This window comes from Gymnoscopelus microlampas (assembly GCF_963454915.1).
Source record: "Gymnoscopelus microlampas genome assembly, chromosome: 7".
Lineage (NCBI taxonomy): Eukaryota > Metazoa > Chordata > Actinopteri > Myctophiformes > Myctophidae > Gymnoscopelus > Gymnoscopelus microlampas.
This window is the reverse complement of record NC_139944.1, coordinates 16942960-16964359: the sequence shown is the minus strand read 5'-3', so window position 1 is coordinate 16964359 and position 21400 is coordinate 16942960. Positions and strand designations below refer to the sequence as shown.

At 40.9% G+C, this 21400-nt stretch overlaps 1 protein-coding gene and 1 pseudogene across 3 annotated transcripts; both read right to left on the bottom strand.

Annotated features, from left to right (window-relative positions):
* Positions 1-605: 605 nt before the first annotated feature.
* Positions 606-15846, bottom strand: idh3b (isocitrate dehydrogenase (NAD(+)) 3 non-catalytic subunit beta). Of its 2 annotated transcripts, none has more exons than XM_084061327.1 (11): positions 15759-15846; positions 14483-14656; positions 12777-12897; positions 10217-10277; positions 9975-10107; positions 7430-7563; positions 7176-7278; positions 6411-6557; positions 5270-5364; positions 5032-5092; positions 606-1087 (listed from the first exon to the last, which is right to left on the bottom strand). In XM_084061327.1, the coding sequence occupies exons 1-11, from the start codon at positions 15798-15800 to the stop codon at positions 1010-1012; spliced, it is 1149 nt and encodes a 382-aa protein (XP_083917453.1). In that variant the 5' UTR covers positions 15801-15846; the 3' UTR covers positions 606-1009. The 2 variants fall into 2 exon arrangements, with proteins under 2 accessions (XP_083917453.1, XP_083917452.1); XM_084061326.1 differs by lacking the exon at positions 606-1087 and adding an exon at positions 1103-3417.
* A 916-nt stretch (positions 15847-16762) lies between these two features.
* Positions 16763-20773, bottom strand: LOC311048479 (G2/mitotic-specific cyclin-B2-like; annotated as a pseudogene). The gene is made up of 9 exons: positions 20756-20773; positions 19713-19823; positions 19102-19452; positions 18601-18888; positions 18356-18514; positions 18028-18268; positions 17219-17356; positions 17003-17113; positions 16763-16873 (listed from the first exon to the last, which is right to left on the bottom strand). The product of its transcript is annotated as a G2/mitotic-specific cyclin-B2-like (transcript).
* Positions 20774-21400: the final 627 nt, after the last annotated feature.

Below are 21400 nucleotides of genomic sequence, written 5' to 3'. Positions count from 1 at the left end.
CAAACATTGGCCAAATTGTCAAATAATATAAGAAAGAGGCAACTTTTTTGAAATTGCTGATCTACAAACTCAACGCCTCGCAACGCAAAGCGTTGTGAGCTTGTGAGGCTTGTGAGGCTATTTTCACAATATTTATCTATGGAACCGAGTCAAACAAAATGTAAGGCCTCAACTCCTACAATTCCAATTCCTTGTCAGGGTGGGGGGTTTATATTGGAGGGAACCCAGTTCAAATGTGATTAATTTGTGCGGTCCCCAGTTCAAATATGATTATTTTGGGGGGGTCGCAGCCTGAAAAGATTGAGAACCACTGCATTATGGTTTAGAACCACTGCATGTTTAGAATTTATTTAAAAACATAAACTGGGCTGAAAAAGGCAGAGTATCAAATTACATTTTAAGATTAGAATTTAAGATTGCTGTGAATGTATAGCCTTTCTATCCCATAATTTTTCTAGGTACATTTTGTTAGCAGCAGTTAGGCTATTAGAAACATTAGGTAGCCCATTAGATCAGTACAGACATGACATCATTTATATTAGGAGACTTCTGACACATCAAACAATTAAATATTGTCCACACACAATCATATCATATCCATGATTTATTAATATACTCATAAATGGACACGGACATTTTTCAGTTAAAAATGAATAAATAGCAATAAATAAGACAAGTCTTCCTTATGTTCAGGAAAAGATGGTAGAGTAGAAGGGAATGTGTCTGAAATGTAACAGCATTATTGCATCTGAAAACAATATTTTGAACAGCTAAATATCAAAATTCTCACCATTCCTTTAAATTCTGCCTTAGAATAGTCATTCTATTCTAAGTCACTCGAGTCATGTGTAAAGCAGTGTTAGTTTATTTTACAGTTGTGCATTTCCTTTGGTTGAGTGTTTAAGTTAGAGTATGGTGCGTACGTTGGGCTGTTTGCACGGTCTCTGTAGAGAGCAGGCTTATAATGAGATGTAAATGACATGCTGCTGACAGGCCTGTCAGTACAATACTAGACAGTCATGTTGGCAATGACAGCCCGGGTGAACTCGTCACTGGTAGCATAGCCTCCTAAATCTCCAGTGCGCACCTGTTGCAAACATAAGAACAGCACATTACAAATATATACAGCTGCAGCAGCGTCGATGCACACTAAACACACACACACACAAACACACACACCATGGCCAGTGTTAGAGAGCCTTTAACAAACAGCTGTCACACACATTGAACAGGGGAGGGGGTGGGGGGGTCATAGAGCAGTTTCCCTCATCATAATCCAACACGTCACACTTTTGATTTTAAGAGCCATTATAACCTGGAGAATTGTATTATTTGTATTGATTTAGGCCATTCTCTAAAATAGTTTATGTAATTCTGATCAATCTACAGCAACAGTCAACTGACTTCAGTGACAAATCAGTGAGTTTCTAGTATAGCTAAGCTAACAAGGAAAGAATACAAAACCTTTTTTTTCACCAATTCGATCCAATCATATTTTATTTGACAGTATTGGACCATTACATTATTCAGTGTTTTAAACATCCTGCACCAACTGTGACATTCAGTGATGAAACTGTCATTTATAATTCATACAGTAACCTGTTTAAGACCATTATAAATATGCATATATGACATGCCCTAAAAAACTAAACAAAAAAACTACTAAGTACATGTGTGATCAAGAAAGCAGCTACATTTGACCTGCAGTGACAATATTCTGATAAGACATTGGTGTGTTTGGTCCTGGTGAATGAATGGGATTTAAAAATATGAATTTCATGTCAATGCCAACTATTACAGCATAAATGTATCCATTACTGCATTTTCTACTGATATGCACTTAATAATTGACCCGTTTAAAAAATATAGGATCTCATCAAGTGATGCTGATTGGATCAGCTCAACTGACAATTAATATGGGACTATCATGGATATTTGTGGGCTATGGAGAATGTATTTACTTTAAGAAACAAAGAAATGAATGATTAGGGAGTTATAAAGGTTATAAACATTGAGTGCCTGTTGTATGAAATGAGCTAAAAATAAACATACAGAGTCAAAAAGTCACCCACTTGTCAACAGAGCAGTCCAATGACACACTTGATGAGATTTGTTTCCCTTTATGGTCGTTTTGGGAGAACTGATGTTCACAGATATTAACTGAATGTTTAGAAAATTGGAGAAAGCATGTGAACTCTGCTCTAGCATGGTTCACCCTTGACCAGACTGTTAGAAACATCAAGTAACATGCACAGTGTTTACATGCCTCATTAAGATGCAAGCCACATGAATTTTACGATTTTGAGCCGTGATTGAGAGGTCAGAGCTGCTGAACTATTACAGTGAGTCATCGTAATGGAAAACGAGAACAGCAATTGCTGTGGGTGTGATCTCCAGCTGGTTCAGCTCTGAGTCATTAGACCCAACAAAGTGGAAAAAAAGTCAACACATTAGAATGAAACCTGTCGTAGAAAAGCAGGTTAGATTAAACCGTTTTTTAACAGCAAACACTGCGCATTTGCAAGACTCTACATAAGCAAAAATCTTAATACAGAGGTAGACTGTATGGCTGAAGTGGCTAGCAAGAGCATTAGCAGATAGAATGACCAAAGCTGAGGAGGACAGCAAAATAGGCAGATGGAAAGGTAGACCAGGCTTGCTGAAAATTCTACATCATCAAACAAAATGGTCTGAATGGACAAAAAAATTACAGCACAGCTGAAAAAGCAGTTAAGCTTAGTCAAACACACTGAAGAACATGAATATGAAGCCAAAACCGTCAGACATGGGGGTGGTAGGCGCAGAGGAATGACAAAAGATTTTGTAATACGAGTATGAGTGTGATACCATGTTACTCAACTGTGTTTCAGAGTTAACCACTTGAGACCTTTTACATAAAAAAAAAAAAAGACAATCAAAAAGCACACGTCGTATTGCGATGAGTTGTGAGCTTTTAAATCTGCAATTTTTGAACAATTTTGAAGATGTTTGGACGTTTAAAGTTTGGAGCATTTTTGAAAATTTCATGAGTTGCCCTTTTCTAGTCAAACCCAATACAAGCCAATTCAATTAGCAATGTATTGACAGATATGAAGTTATTATAACAACATAACAGGTGGGGAATGCAAAAGCAAACACAAGAGATAGCGGTCAAAGTGGTATGGTAGTTAAATGGGGATTAACATGTATCCAGTGCATGTTAATGCCTAACTCGTACTCCATCGCAAGAGACACCGTTGTGCGCTGGAGCAGAAATGGAACTTAAGATGGCTGTCAAAAGTAAGGTAAATATCAACAGGGGCAGGGAGGCTCTGTGATAGAGACATCTTAGTAAACAGGTCTGTGACGCATGTTCTCCACTACGGCACGCACAAAGTCTCCAGTGGTGCCGTACCCGCCAAGGTCTCGTGTCCGCACCTGAGACACAAACACACACACACACACATTCATGGTTGTTGTGCGCACACAGGAGTGAGGGGATTATCAGAGGAGAGGGAAGAGGCGGGGCAACTAGCCAACAAATATTCTTCATAATCATCCTGACGTTCACATCTCACATTTCTGACCTTCTCCCAAGGTCGCCCTCATTAATTTTTAACCACTTAAGCCCTTTATACGGTGTTGAACGCAAGGCTCACAGGGACAGACAACAGAGCAATGATCATGATGGTGAATTGACCAACGAAAGCCCACGGATGGCTGACTTCATGTTAGAACACTGCTGTCAGCTTAGGTTAGCCTTAAGATAGAGACTTCACGGAGAATGGTTAGTTCACGTTGGTGAGAAAGTAAAAAAGAAAAATACAGTTGTCATGGAAACAGGTGCATGTAACCTTGCCGTTGAGGATTACAAGGAGAGAAAACGTGAGAGAGACATCGGAGTCGACGAAATACATAAAACACACACACACACACACACACACACACACACAAATGAGTGACTTAAAGGCTCTCTAACACTCTTCTAGATGGGTTACAGTTTGATAGATAGTGTACTCAATGATTGTGAATGGGATTTGTGGTTCAAGAATGCACTCAAACACAATGGTTCTTGTGGGTGCTATTACACCCAGAGGGCCTTCCAAAACCCAGTAGAGTTATCTGAAGGGTTTGAGGCTTAGATTTAGTTTTACTGGATCAAGTAATAGGTATTTTTTCTTTTTTACCTTTGCAACTGAATTTTGCAGCAGAGAACAGGGGGTCCCTGTTCACTGGCTGGTATTCAGTTGTTGCCTGCCTTGTTGAACAAATTACCAGGAAATACTGGTAGCTTTATGAATCTCATTGACTTCAGTGGTAGAGCTCTTCAAAAACAAACTCTTAAAGGAAAAGTTTATCATCAACAATTTCTCCTTAAAATATGATTCTAAATGCATTGTATTAAGTATAGCATTGCTCTGACCCACAAAACCCATAAGTGAAGGTTTGCAATAGAAACACAAGCAGTCCATTTGCAGACAGGCGCTTGGCCTTGCATTCCTATTGTACTGACAATAGTACCATGTAGTGTGTTACATTGATTCACTTACACAGCAAAACTACAGCAAAGCAAAGCCTACTCCCACTCTGTGAATGATAAAAATATTTGTTGTACTTGGCCCACACTGCAACAATGAATTGCGCCAGATTCCTTGCAGGAAATCTTTAAAAAAAACGGAATAATGGCTGACTTTCTTTTTTAAAAGAAGTACTGTCAGAGTCAACTACAGCTCCCTTTTAACCACTTAAGTGCTTGTAGATATTTTCAAATAAAAATTGATATTTGGGGAAAAGGATGACATGCCCAAAATAGGGAAGCAAGATTGAAAGTGGTTAACTGTGTTATTAGTTGCTGACACAGTGTTGCATTCAACACCAAGTTGTCTTACAAAAACCCATTGTGTACTATCATGCTTACACCCATGTCAAGGTGGATGTATCTTTTATTAGCCTGAAGGATGTACCAGTGGGAATATGCTGAATTTAACACTAATGCACACGCACGCACGCACGTACACACACACACACACACACACACACACACACACTCACCTTGCCCTGTTTAATGACCCTCTTGACGGCATCTGATATCATGTTGGAGTGATATTCCAGACTGCGAACAATACAGTGACAGTTGAGACAAGGCCAAAGGTGTCATGTTGTACATACGTATGTCCACATTCACTCAAAGCCATCTTTAAAGCCTGGGGGGGGGGACATGCAAGACCCAGGAAAAAAACAAATATCATGTGGTATATAAAAAAAAAAAAGCAGTGCAGCCATGACTCACTTGAGGTGCCGAAGCATGTTGGCCGAGCTGAGCAACATGGCCGTGGGGTTAGCGATGTTCCTGCCCACAGCCTGTGCAAAAGGGTGACGTGCACCCTAACAGAGAACAAAAAGGAAACAGGGGTTCAGGGATTTTGCTGCTCTGTAGGTCCTGTTAAATCCCTCAAGACTTAGAAAACTGGACCTGGCTCTGCACTTAAGTTGACCGTCTACACCAAATCTCTTTGCCGAAAATAGCCGATCTATAAGCTCGTAACGCGCCACGTTGACGCGTTGTGAGTTTGTACAGCGGCTATTTTTGGCCAATGTTCCCCCAGAATATGTGCTGGGTAATAATATATGCTGGGTTAATCAATTTCATCATTTTTATTATGAACAACTTTTACATAATGTGTCGTTTTCTTTCTACGTGTGAGAGCATCCAATCTCATTCTCAATTGCAGCGATGAAAGACTAGCTGTCTAAAGGGTAAACAAAACTAGGCGTACCTGGTGTTGGCTGGCTGTGTGGGAGTTTTGGATCATGTGCATGTTGATGGGAGTGCAGGTGAGGGGCACCAGCTTATATTAGACATACGCTAAGTAGTACGCAGCATGGCTGTCACTGTAGCAACATTATCACTTTTAATGGGCACAATTGTTGTTAAATTAAATCTAACCATGGAAAAGTTCCCCCCCCCCCCCCCCCCCAGTATACAGTATGTCTTGGGTTACAGAAAAATAGACTTAGCAAACATTATTTTGTGTTTGTATTGGGAATCTATTCAGCTGGAAGCAGACCACAGCATCTAGGAAGCCTTATACTAGTTCAGACTGATTGAATCAAACTGCTGCGTTGTCGTCCCATTTACTGCAAAATGTTCATTTTCCACCTGAAGTACCATGAATGAATCACTTTAATCTAGGGGAAACAGCCAGCCCAAGAGTTCAAAACTTTCAATCCCTATCCGAGTGGATCAGATTTTGATTTTGGCTGTTAAAGACATTATTTGATTAATCAAACTTGTATTTCTTACTGACATAATGTATGCTGAGATAATTATTTGAGATAAAATGTCATGATTGTGACAGCCCTGGGGCCAAGACAAAAATAAGAGGCAATATGGACACACAACACAACTGCGCGGCTGAGCGCAAACTCACCGTCTCAAAGACAGCATACTCAGCGCTGTAGCTCTCCCCGGGCACCACGCCGGCCCCTCCAACCAGCCCCGCTGCCAGGTTGTCAATGATGTTACCGTACAGGTTGGGCATCACCAACACATCAAACTGGTACGGGTTCTGCACGAGCTACAGCACACAGGGAGGGATGATTTTTTAATATTCAGTGCAACAATGGAATTTTAAAAATGAAAAAAAAGCAACACAATTGTCTATTATTCATAATTTTGGCCATATATTGTAGAACCATAGAACAATTTCTCTACATGTTGTGATGTACCAAACTCTCCAGAATAATTGAGACAATGTTGGCTAAAACACACGGCACAATTTGAATTTTCTTCGTAATTCAATCCTTTCTTTCTACCAAGACTTTTCAAATCAATCCGTAATCAGGTTTCAATCCGGTTTAAAATACATAAAACAACACCCCAGTTTAATTTAGTGTTGGATTACCAATCTCAAACAAGTTTCAGTGTCTCTAAAAGTGGATTCGATTTTCATACCGTACTGAAATGAATGGAATCCAATGGCTTCCTCAGTATTAAACGAACAGTATGCTTTAGAAAATGGTTGGCAGTGATGTCAAGCATACCATGGGGTGTAGTCAGTACAGTACTTAAATACACTCTAAACTGCCCTTTCATGGAAACAACATTAAATGTTGATCTTTAATATGCATGACAAAAAAAGAACCTATTCTCAGTCATTTGGGTCAGTAATGAGATAACGGATGATTATACATACCTGCATACAACAGTTATCAATGATGATGTTCTCATATTTAATTTTGGGATACAGCTGTGCCACCTCAGCACAGCACTGCAGGAAGAGACCATCAGCAAGCTTCCTGTAGTGAAATGCAACATTAGAATACATCTCAATATAATTGTACAAGCCCTGGCCAGATTCATGTCATTTCAGACAAATGACAATTAAATTGCTTCCATGAGCATAAATCACAAGATAATGAGCAAAGTGTTGCTCCAAGTCGTACTGACATGATGTTGGCCTTATGGACAGCTGTGACCTTGCTTCGTCCTTTCTTGGTGGCGTAGTCGAAGGCAAACTTGGCAATACGCCGGGATTTCTCTCTCGTGATGATCTTCAGACATTCAACAACTCCCGTCACACTCTGCAGAGTGAAGTCAGGCCATGTTAATTCTCACAAAGACATTCCTGTTTATGCAGAGTTAAGAAGACTATAGTGGCCTCTGAAACAATGCCCAATTCCTGGTTTGTAGTAGTAGTAGTAGTAGTAGTAGTAGTAGCTGCTGTATGTGCATAGAACCTCTGTATAAGGAGCAGTGGTCATTAACACAGTGCCAGGGAGAAGTTATCAGTTAAGTGCCTTGCTCAAGGACACTTCAACACCTAGACCTTCTGTTTCCCAGGCGTCCTCTCCACCCAGTCAGCAGTGTGTGCGTGCGCGTGTGCGTGCGTGCGTGTGTGTGTGTGCTCTTGTCATTACTAGTACAAAATCTTTACTCAACACGTCATCATTGTTGTAACTTTAATGGAATCTGTAAAACATTAAACTCATCCCTTATCCTTAATTACCAGCTCAGTGGCCTTGTGGTTAGAGTGTCTGCCCTGAGATTGGGAAGTCGGGGTTTAATTCCCCGGCCAGGTCACCAAAGGCTATAAAAATGGGACCCAATGCCTCCCTGCTTGGCACTCAGCATCAAGGGTTGGAATGGGGGTAAGTCCCTGCGACATATTGTACTAGTATCATGTCCAGGGGGCGTGCTTGTACATCATGGCTGGGGGATGTAATGTATATCAAGCCGCATAACGCTACAGAAACAGGAGATAGGCTTCTACCCTATGGGCCACATGGCTTGGAAACCGTTGGTTTCCAAGGCTACTTATTAATCAATAAGTAGCCTTATCAATACAATTGCCTTAGTGGTTCAATGCTTCACAAAAGCTTAATTTTCCCATGACTATTGTAAACCAGTACTGCTGTAATTCGGTTGTAGACGATAATCACGGCCCTGCTGAATCTGACATTCAGTACAACAGCACGACTTTGTGTGTGATATTGCTTTTTTCTAATAGAGATTTGGTGTAGAAGGGGGAAAAAACGGTCCAAGTACAGTTGTAAACTGTCTGTTATACTCCAAATGTCAGTATATCAGTCAGATGTGTTCCCCGACTAGGTGCTGAACCATTTTCAGCATGGTATCCTATGGTATTTTGGACATGTCATTATAGGAATTTTATGTTTTTTTTTTTTTTACAAAAATATCTGATCTTAAGCTCTCAACACATCATGATGCAAAGCACTGTGAGCTTGTAGGTCGGCTATTCTTGCCATGTGACACCATCGTACAACAAAGTATAAAATAAACAACAGGCTAACATCTACAGTACTCTAGCCAGCGGGAGTGATAAATTACAATAACAAACATTCAAGTGCCGTTATACTGCATATCATCACTCATGGAATGCCTTTTGTCCAATAAAATGACTGTATGAATTCTCTTAATTTAGGTCTTAGCTTTCCCAACTGAAAATGCGGTGATGTATACAGGGCTGTCACGATCATGACATTTCAGTTGATGATTACTTGTCATACAAATACTTGCAATTAACGATTTAACTGTGTTTTGGCATTGAACATTGGAGCATAACGTATAAATAAATAAAAACATTTATGTTTGCCTTTTAGGCTTTATAAACAAAAATTGGCAGTGGCAGACATGTCCAGTAACTTACATATCGTCTCTGTCAGGTGGAAACCTCATATGTAAAATATACGAAAAGTAGCAAATCGACAAGCTCAAAACACGTTTCGAGCTTGTGGATCTGCAACTTTTGTGTGACACTGAAGTACGATCAAGTAGGGCATTCATTTACGAAAAAACACAAAAAGTTAGAATATGGAGATAGGAGGTTTCTGCCCAACAGCAACGATATACAAATAAATGACCGGTACCAATAATCAAAATAAATCATTTACCATGGCCAAAACAGGCCATGCATTAAATAATTGTATACTTATACTAAAACATTTGAAAAAAATCACACCCAGTGTGAAGTGGGCGGTGTGTGCTCATCACAACATGACTCGCTTTAAAAAAAGGATAAATGACAAATCTTATACAAATATACAAATCTTTTGGTCGGTGTCCAAAACTCACTTATAGGGGGCGGCTACACCGCCCCAAAAATAGCAGATTCACAAGCTCACACGTATTTATACAGATGAATAGAAAAGATTCTGACGATTATGCAAAAAAATCACACCCTGTGTGAAGGTAGCGGCGCCTTTGATACATTTTGTCATCGATATGTGTTTATAGCCACGTGAAGCTTGACCAATCACTTTGTTGACGGGTCTGACCAATCAGAACGTTGACGGGTCTGACCAATCAGAACGTTGACGGGTCTGACCAATCAGAACGTTGACGGTGAACACGGACAAAGTCAGGTATAGAGCGGCTAGCGCCGCTAAAAAGGGGGGGGATTATCTCAAATAACTGCGAATAGGCTATGTTATGACAGGCCTAATAGTAGTAAATAAGAATCATGTACAGGTACCTCATGCTCCAGGGAGCTGTATTCTCCCTCGGTTTGCTCGCGGATGACGACCAGGTCCAGGTTGTTGTGGCGTGTGCTGTAGCCAGGCAGGCTGTTCACATGAACCACATTAGCAAACAGGTCCAGTTTACGCCTGAGCCACAGACAGAGAGGGGGCATCAAGTACAAATAAAAATAAAACAATCAACTCAAAACACAGTCTTTGGTGCACACACACACAGAAAATTTAGTTTCCATATTACCTCAGTTTCATCTCATAAGATGCCAGCTCCCCTTTGAACTCCATTGGGGTGTGAATTTTTCCTGGTTAAACAAAAAGTGCCAAATAAATTATTATACGTTATTTGGTGACAAAGCAGTAAGCTTGAGTAGTACAGTAATCATACTTTGGAGGACCATACTGGTGTTTTGGCAATGCTTACTCCACTAACTACATGCTTGTTGTATTGACTGCTTGCAAATTTCCAATCAAATGTGTATACCTCTCCAGGAAGCCAGTGGTTTCCATTGATTTCAGTACAGTATGAAATCAAACTCACTTCAGATAGATAATCTAACAGTGAACATTACATCTTTTTTGTGTTTGAGTTTTAGTTTTGAGGCAGTTCAAACACCAGACGTATTGAAAAGTCTATCCGAATATAGTCCCTAGAGAAAAGATTGTGTTATGAATGAAATTCCACTATCTATGTATTCCTCGTGGTAATAATGTGAACAGACGAAGAAAGCAGAGAATCTTGAAGTGGGTTTATCACCTGAAAGTCTGAATTTTAAAGAAAAGAACCCAAAGGGAAATCAAGAAGTTAAATTAGTTATAAAATAAAAAAGTTATTTATAAAAAATAAATAATGCTTTGGATACCTGTCCCTATACATCTGGATCATCTCTGAAGTCACAGAGATGATCTCAGGCCGTTATCTTCTAGCCTATGACTTTAAGTTAATACAGATCATAAAAGTAATTTTTGCCTTGCTAGGCAATCCTCATAAGAATCTAAAAGTAAAATGAAACATGTGCGGTTATAGTAGAAACTGTGACACGTGAGAAGGTTGAAAAAGAACAAAGGCAACACTTGTGCACCATGCACAAACGTACGTGCGCATTTGCACGTGCGCAACTGGTTCAGCCAGCATGAAGTCAAAATTTGCCCAGTCAGGCCCAGGACTCAAAATTAGATTGAGACCCCTGGGATAAATAATTAATTTTATTTAAAAAACAAAGTATTTAAATTAAACGAAAATAAAATTATAATTATATACAATTCACTTCACTTCCTACAGTACTTCCTACTAGTGTCTGTGTGAGCCGAGTTCAGTGTGGTGCCTGCAGACTTAGTTTGTACGAGAGCAAAATGAATAAAAACAAATGTTGCTGGAGAGCTTCTTCAGAGTTTGTGTACAGTTCTCGTACGGTGCATGCTTGTGACATAACAAACAGACCACCATCATATATTTACTGTGGGCAATACAATTGAGCATTTCAGCTATAAACCTCTTCGTATATGGCCATATGTATATAGTGTATGGGCTGCAAGTTTGATATCCTTGGTCTAAAATTAAATATCCTACGTTCCTACCTGTCTAAATGCAGTGCATAAGGCTAGTGTTAATTAGTTGCAAAGGTGAAGTATGCCCTCTTGTGGTATAAAAGTTAATGTGAGCTTCAGAGAAATGCTACAGAAAACATACGTTCAAGATATGACATACAAGTTAAACAAGAGATAGCATTCTTTGCTGTTACTTCCTATTATGCAAGTATAAAAAGGGTACAATTCTCTACATTGTCGGTTAATAATGAATACATTATGTACATGGTAACTGTCTATAGTACCAAAAAATGGGCTGTAATAATAACAGTATGCCTTTAAGTATAAAAATGTAAGCTTCATTAGATTTGAGACAAAAAGTTTTAGGGCAGTTTTTAGGCACGATCACTGCTTCATCACGTGGAGTTCAAAATGGGCTATCGATCCTACCTATTTTCATATCGTGATTTATTGCGGTGATACAAGATCCGATCACAGGGGTGGTGGGAGTTTCATATATGGTAACGATTTAAACATGCGTGTTTTGTTTTGAGAAAGAGCTGGACCTGTTGGACCCTTCAATCAATCCGTGATATACAATGCAATCATCAAACCGAACAAGCCTAGTTCAACATTTGTGAACTTTGACTGAGCGTCAATCAATAGGAAAGAGCGTGGTTGACCCCACTTGACAGGCTTTCTGCTTGCAGTGCTCCTTCAGTGAGCCAACCACTGCGACGTAAGTCAAACAAATAACACAGCAGCATTTCCAAGCGGCTAACCTCCGGCACTGCCCACAATCCACAAGACAACATGGGTAACTGACGCGTTCAACACCGTGGCATGCATCATCTACTCCTCTTCAGGCCCGGATGTATGAATGTGCCTTTACTATACAATTGTGGGATGAGTGAGGGCTGATTTAAGCAGTTAAACCTGGCCTGAGTCAAACTAACTGGACTCGGAGATGGGTTTGACTGCACACCTATTGTGCACACTGCATAAATCAGCGATCCCAACACACACTCGGGGAGAGCCACTCTCTGGACAGAACACTACAGTATATCTGCTCTCCCCTGTAACAGTTTCTCTGTAGTGATGGTTTTTGTTTTCTGTAAAGCGAATGGAAATAAAATCTTGTTACTTTAACAAACCTTGGCTGTCCTACAAAGTTTTTAGCGCACTCTTGTTTTTGTTCCTAAACAAACAGGTTTGTTTTTCTCTACAAACTAACAATCCACAGATTAAACCGGTGACATTTCAGCAAGAGAAAGTACCTTTCATGGCCACTCTGTTGGTCTTCATAGAGTTCAGCACTTGTTCCAGCTTCTCCTCACTGGCCATGTTCTGTACCTCACTTAAGTGGAACTCCTCAAACTCGACAGGGACATCACCTGCCTGGGGAATGAATGAAGGGGCAAACATCACAATAGAAGCAGACATGGTGAAAAAAGTAAGGAAACACAAAATAAGGAACAATATTTAATGTGAACATGTTGGGAATGGAATTTAAATTCAATGTGGTGACTTCTGTTATTCATGCTGAATCAATTTGATTCTCATCTAAAGAATCTGCACATTATGAAAGCCCGGGTCATAATTATTTATAAAGCATTTTATCTGAATAATTAAACCATGCTATCTATGCCTGATAACTTTTGTTTCACTACACCATTACATTTGCTGTATTATATTCTACATAACCAACTGGCTGTCCATCAGTCTGCCTCAGTTTTGAGTGGTAAATCTAACTCTCTTCCCCCATGTGCTCTTCCACTGTTAGGACAGTGTTCTCCGTTGCCTTCATCTCGCTCTTCATGTCTTCATTTCTCTGCCTTGTGGAGAGGAACTCTTGAGACAAAGCCTTTTTTTCTCTTGTTAGCTGGAGTAACTTTTGCGACAAAGCCTGTTTTTCTTTTGCTAGCGTGATGAACATGTGTGACAAAGCCAATTTTTCTTTTCTTAGTTCGATTCTCTCCTCCTCCCATTTCTTCTCCTCCTCTGTCTTCTCTTCCCTGAGGTTTGTAATAACCTTGTAGTCCCTTTTCTTCTCTACCTCCATCTTCTCTTCTTGCAAGTTTTGCCTCTCAGTAAGGTTGTCTTTCTTCTCCTTCCATTCGATGAATTTCTGGTTAATTTCCTCCATGGCCTTCAGGAGGGCATTCTCTTCTCTTTTCAAGGAGGCTGACATGTGAGGGTCCACTGCCTCTTCAGCCAGCACTTCATTCTGGGCTTCAGGTAATGGAGGTGGATTGCTCATGTTCGCATCTCCTTTACTCTTTACTTTGGAAAACAAACGCTTCATCCTACTCAGTAAACTGTCTGTTTTTGAATCTGCAAATGATTTGGACATTATTAAAATCAACTTTTATTCATTGAACTTTAACCAGCTGTACAAGTATACCAATGGCCAAGTGAAGGTCTGACATGTCTATATATATCTCCTAACTCTCAGATTTGAGTGCTGATTGGAGAGTATTGATGATGACATGGTTGCTATGGAAGCAGAGATGCACACATCTGCACACATCTTTACGGCATTGTGTGCCTATGGATTGAGCAGTCTCATCTGAAGAGTATTTGTCTGTGTGTCCCCTATATGTCTTTATGTCACCATGTATTCATGTTCCTCAGATCTTTGTCCCAATTTCAGACCTCCGAGTCCTCAGAGAGAAGACGATTCATGCCACAATGGCTGATAGCTCAAAGGAGAGAGAAGTTGAGTGTGAGATGTTCAAGCTGCCATTTAAGTCCAAAGGGTGAACACAGACCCTTGATGATTTCCTCTCTTGTTTTTCTCAGCCGTTGCAACTATGGCTGTTCCCCATAAACTCTGTAACAATCCAACCATTAAACCGGTGACAAGTAAATATTGCGTGGACATCTGAATTGTTTACCACCAGCGTTCATGTTGTGCAATCTTTGTAGAAGAGAGAATGTTTTGATGACACACAGCAGAGGGCTCCATTACTGTAAGAAATACCTTGAACACTTCCTTGACAGCCGTCATCAGCTCAGGTCCCACTCCGTCCCCTGGCACCATAGTAACTTTGAAAGTGGTGTCAGCGCGGGCCGGGGGAGCCTCTGGGGACCACATACCAGCCGAAACACTGAGTGGCCTCGAGGCCAGCTGCTGCCTCGTGGGACCACTGAGGCCCTGAAGAGAGGATAGAGAGCACACAACGACAGAGGTGAAATACACAGCTATCTATTTGATATAGCCTATAGGACCAAACAAGGTAGTTCTTAGATGGTTTAGTATTTCTGTTTTTGTTTGGTCAGCAGAGAGAGGGGCCTAAAATAAGGCCTTAACAGTCCGTGGTAGTAGTTAAAATAATGATGTGTTGTGGTTTATTACCATGCACAGTTAAGTCCCTATATTGCAGGACCCTCTACATAAAAGAGATGACGACCTAACAAAGATCAAGTCATCTTGGTTTACATTAAATGTCAACATTGACAAATGACAATACTACTTTCAAAAGGCAAGAGTATCTGTTGAATTGTTATAATTCAGTGGCACACTGATCAGTAACTCATTTATTTGGGTAATCAGAAGAGTGGGCACCTGAGAAGTCTGGGCACCTCAATATTAATTTGCTTTGGAAAATGGTCTGAAATAAGGTAAATTATACAAGATTTGAACATTTAAGGCATGTCATTTGCTACAAAACCTGTGGATGTGTATGGGCATAAACAAGAATTTGAAGGTTAAATGTTAAAGGTTAAAACATGCCTACTACTTCACATTATTTGAGACCATTTTACAAAGCACACTTTTTTCTTGGGGGGAGGAATAACAAGTTTCACATTGAGGTGCCTACTCTTCCTGTGTCCATTTATTCTATAATGGTTTAGTTGTGTCAAATACATTTTACATTAAATTACGGCGTAGCTTCCACAGAAAACATAATCTTAAAGCTATCAGTTCTTCTCGGCAAACGACAACATTTGTTGTCGTTTGCCGACAAGAACTGATAGCTTTAGGATATCGCACTAGTAGAATCGTAATGTATTTGACTGACAACATACCTTATAAATGAGTCACTCACAGCATCAATGTGCCCCTGAGCTCAGCTCATGGGATGAGAGGAATGAACCAGCTAACGTTAGGTAACTTAAATATGTAGCTTCATTTCCTTTGACAGTAACATTACACAATAGTCTGGAGTTCATGTTCAAGGAGACATTCATCCGCCCCTGAGTCCTGGCATTATTATTTACAGAAACGGATCCTTTAGGTTAGAAACACTACTCACCTTGACCAATGTTACTAAGCTTCCTCTCAAGGCGGCCGCCATCGTTGTTGTACTAGAGCTTCTGTCAGTTAACTAGCTAACGTTCTGCGCTAACATGCACAGATTAGTTCTTCTTCTTTGCTGTGGTAACAACACGTCAGCGCCGCCAAGTGGATTTATAGGAGGACTTCACCCATTTTCAATCTTATCTCAATGTTTGTTTTTTCAGAAACCAATCACCAATGACATAATCGATGTGGATTTCAAGCTTATAACAACTACAGCCTTTCTCTTCCTGTGGCATGATGTGCGTGTGAGTTACACATTGCCAAATTGCCAAAAAAATGCACATAATGCAGGAGGCAGCAGGACGTTAGAACACTTAGAAAAAGTATCACCTGCACAGAATTTATTGACAGAAAGTAGCTCATAGCATGTCTATGGTGGATTTTTATGAAACAAAAACTTTGCAGATAGAAAGAGGATAATTCAAGCCTTCTGTACAGCTGCAATGTTGTGAGTTTAACATTGTTTAATGCAATCAGATAGGACTTTTCTGTTTGGATGAATGGCTGTCAAGGTTTGGTATTGCAACTCTAGATTCCAGATATTAAAAATATGATCTAAGAGATGCTTGCGGCTAAGTCAGAGCAATCATTCTCAGGGTTCAAACTGCTCATTTCATAGTTTGTTGCACAGTTGAGCTACAGTACGCCATTTAGTATTCTGAAGTGATCTTGATCAAAACATACAAACATCACCTTAAGACACCTATTTTAGTAATAAACAGACAAGAAAAGAGTTGCATTTTGTCATTTAATCTCAGACACACAAATTCTTCACAAAACACATGCCCTCTAAGCAAGGCAGCCTAGCTCAGTGTCCATCATATATGGATTTAACTGCTGCCGAGTTGAACACTGTTACACTTCTGTAAACAAAACTGAAAGGTAAGGAACTTATAAATACAGGATCTGATCAGTATAAAGTGCAAGTAATAAACATCAGTATGCATATGTATGTCTTCAGGGATTGTCAAGCAGGAGATCAGCCAGACTCTTCATAGTAGGTGACTGCAGTTCAGTTAAGAGGGCGATTTTCATCAGCTTGCTCCCCGAGTACTTGCTCTTGACAGCCTAGTGGAGAGTGAAAATATTGCATTAGTATTCATCTATTTCAAATTTTAAATATCTCCATCTTACTCCATTAACTTAGCCTCGCGTGGCCAGACAATAACTACCAAATGCCTTCATTTGACAACTCACCTGGAACTTTGTTTTCCCCTCGTTGACGACAATTACATTCCTAGCGATGTGCTGCATGATTGGCATTAGGTGGGCCTCATCATAGGTGGTGTGGTACTGCTCTGTAGGAGCCTGCAACACATGAAGCAAAAACGACCACAACCAAATGACAAAATGTCAAGCTAACCATCTGTACTAATAAGCCAATATATCCCCCATTGATTCTATTCAACTCACCCATGGCAGGCCATCCAGCAGCTGGGAGAGGCACAGGGAAGCAGCAGCGATCTCAGAGGGCCGGTAGTGAACCATGTTGTAGTCGAGGAGTGTCAACTCCATCAGATACTTGGCCAGCATGTGTCTCTCCACAGTACACTAGAACAAGCAAACAAACAGCACTATTGAAAAGCCTGCTTGCCTATAAAATGCCAAATACTCTGCTGCATCCTTTATTTTTATTTTTTTTAAATATATTTTTTGGGGCTTTTATGCCTTTATTTGGACAGGACAGTAGGCTGACAGGAAATGGGGAGAGAGATGGGGGGGGAGACATACAGCAAAGGTCGTCAGGAACGGGAGTCGAACCCGCGACACGCTGTCATGCTGGATTACCAGCTTATGTGGTATGCGCCTGGACCGCTAGGCCAGCAGACGCCCCCCTGCATCCTTTATTTTAACCACCAGTTGACCAGTCACCACCTATGTTCATTCTAGGCTATGTTCACACTGTCAGCCATAATCTGATTATTGTCCTAGCCAGAATACAGATTGGAAATTAAAACCTCATGGAACCCGATTTTTCTACATGCTCACAATCACAACATGTCAATGTCACATCATGACGTGAGCTTGTAGATCTGCTAATTTTGGCGGTCTGAATACACAAATCCAATCACTTGCAAATTACGGTGTGGAGAGTCAGTCCTAAAGATCAGATTTGAGAAACAAATCAGATTTGCCTGCAGTGCGAACAAAGCCTTAGTGCAGAGGGTCCAGTCTTATCAATACAGCTTCTATGTTAGTGAACCATGTGAACAGAGACTCACGCTTGCAGCCTTGGAAGCTCTCCTGAGGAAGTGCAAGGGCAGCGGGCGCCCCAGCTCAAAGTTGAGGCACCTCAGCATCACCCGCTCCATCTGTCTAATCTGAGCGGTTGTGAAAGCGTTGTCTGTGATGTAGGCAAAGTCCTGGACCTCTGGAGCTCTGGTACATCTCCTCGTACTTTGAGGCGAGCAGTATGGCGGTGACACCAACCAGCTGGAGTTTCTTTCGTGAAACTGGCCGAACCTGCAATACATCACAAGTCACAACTCATTAAAAAAGGAAAAGAAACATAAGAGCAGATTAAATGGCAAATGTGTAAGTTGGCCTTACTTGCAGAAAACGATCCAAGATGGCAACTGTCAGATACAGTGTCTCCTGCAGCAGCTGGAATCTGGAATGAACCTGAATCAGCCAGTCGATTAGGAGAGCTCGCATGCGTGGGGTTATATCGTAGCCTTTCATGTATCCGGGTCGCACAGCCTGCTGTACCTGTACAAAGCAAAATATTTCATTACACTGCTGCAAGATGCCAGGTCACATCATGTAGTAAAAAAAATGCCTCTGGCATCACATACCTCTAGATGCATTAGATATGCATATATGTCTTTCACATATTCAGAACATAGCTGGAGCATGTCTGAATCCCCTGCGTCAATGTCCTCTACTGTGAGGAGCATGTCAGAGAAGGCCTGGCACAGCTCCTCTTCCTCCGTCATAGAAACATCTGCAAGTTGTTCTGGAACAGTGGAGGAACACACTTGCGGAGGGGCCTTTACTCTGACCAGCTGTGATGGCTTAACAATGGCTACTTTGGGTTTCTGCTTCAATGTTGTCTTGGTTGAAGGTTTGGCTGTGCCACTTCTCTGAGAAGGAGAAAAGCAAAACAAATGGTAAAAGACATTCTTCTTCAGGGTTAAACTGTAGGTAATTTGTATCTTGTATAGAGTTTAAATGACTGGTTCTGAACATCGGGTCCAGGGGCCATACACAAGGGACCCAAATGGACCCTTACGGGTCTCTAACTCTGAGAATGTACATGTAATGCTAGACCCAAGTGTGGACTAGCCAAAACTAACTTGGGACTCCTGGATCGCTGCAGTGCTGTTAGCTCTGCTGTCGGTGCTGTTATCTCTGCTGGTGGTGTGCCTCTTTCCTCTCCTAGCCGCGCCTTGGTTTGCCTCCCACAGTGTCAGTTTGCTCGCTACTGGTTTCGGGTGCCTGACACAGTGCCCTGCCTGCAACATCCTTCTGTCCCTGACCATGTCTGTGAGCCTCGGAACGACTCTGGAGCGGTCCACGTCTCTGTGCTCCATAAATGGTGCATTTCCCCATACCTGTACCATCCATGGTACAGGAAGGGTCATTTGTAGCATAGACATCTTGAAGTAGAAATCATCCTGGGCCTTTTCCTGTTGTACTCTGTTGTCCTGAAAGTGTACAAAGGGAAACAAATGGGACCCTTACATTAGAGGTCTGTAACTCTGAGAGTGTACACATGGAACCAAATGGACTAACATATTATAAGGGCTCATTTGGTTTTGTTTAAATTAACAGTCACTTTAAATTAAGACTGAGGATTTTGCAGTGTAGACTGCGGTACCAGAGATATATATATATTTTTAAAAAGGTATCAAACATGGGGGTCCTTGAAATTGGAAAGGTTGAGATTCAGTGTTTTAAATATTACCTTGGTATTAGACGCCTTGTTGGCAAAGTTGGAAAGCTCTCCAAGTGCATCTCTCTTTGGACCACCGACACACTTGTGTGAACTGTGTGAACGTTTCTCCACGTCCCTCCACTGTTCAATTACAAACATTGAAAAACACAAACAAAAACAGTTGAACAACTGTTAGTTATAAAGTAGCCTTGGATCAAGACTATCACAGAAGATGCATTTTATCGAGTCTGACTTTTGCTTGTCAGACTCGTATATATGATAGTCTTGATCCGAGGCTAGTTAACTTAAAAAGCAAACGTATAAAATGTGAATACACATAATAATGTTGAACAACAAGCAAACATGAAACCAACGGCAACCCAAACTTAGCCCCATTGGAGCTACCCAAATTGGATACAACAACGCAAAATAAGCCACAAACAAACAGACAAAACAAAAGATCCAAGCTGCATGTCGCTTGGCAACCAGCAGATTCAAGCTCATCACCTGCAGGCACCATATCATACAACACTGTTTCCCAAACAGTGGGTCGGAACCCATTTGTGGGTTGCGGACACATTTTCAGTAAATGTTTATTCTTTGTTTCCTACATTTTATTTGAATTCTTATTATTTCAAAACATACTACTATACTATACTTGTGAGGACATAAAAAATGCAAAGTTGTTCCTTGAATTAAAAACAAATGCAATGATTTTTCAAAAGAATTTCACAAAATAAAAAAATAGCCGATCTACAAGCTCTGCTTGGGTCCTGGGGAGACATCAAATTTCTCTTTTGGGTCTTGAGCTAGCTAGCCCTAGAATGTCTGTGATTTTACATACATTTGTATGAAATGTATGTAAAATCACAGACATTCTAGGGCTAGAGCAAGCCCTGAAACATGACATCATATCATGACAGGCGAGCGTCATGTGAACTATGGCTAGGTCTTTCTTGAGCTAAAAAGTTTGGGAACCAGTGCACTCTGCGCTGGTTAACCCACTATGGTTTATCCAGCATGCAAACGGAACACCGCTAAATTATTTTAGAATGTATAATAATTTGACTCACCGCGGTGCTGAATTCCATGGAGGACAAAGTGTTTCACCACAAACTAGTTGAAAACACAGAATCAAACGTTGTTTGACTTATTTCAGTGTGTTTAAACGCTGATGGAAGGCTGCAAACAAAATGTAAACATAAACCTTCAGAAACAGCTCCGCCTCCTCTGATTGGCCAACGGCCCGCGGAACCCACGCTGCCCATTGGTTACTGGTGTGTGTGTGTGTGTGTGTGTGTGTGTGTGTGTGTGTGTGTGTGTGTGTGTGTGTGTGTGTGTGTGTGTGTGTGTGTGTGCGTGCGTGCGCGCGCGTGCGTGCGTGTGCGCGTGTGCGCGTGTGCGTGTGTGTGTGTGTGTGTGTGTTGTATTGTGCTTTCTGCTTTGGCAATGTAAACGTATGTTTTCTCATGCCAATAAAGCCCTTTGAATTGAATTGAATTGAATTGAATTGAATTGAATTGAATTGAATTGAATTGAATTGAATTGAATTGAATTGAATTGAATTGAATTGAATTGAATTGAATTGAATTGAATTGAATTGTGTGTGTGTGTGTGTGTGTGTGTGTGTGTGTGTGTGTGTGTGTGTGTGTGTGTGTGTGTGTGTGTGCGTGTGCGTGTGCGTGTGCGTGTGCGTGTGCGTGTGCGTGTGCGTGTGT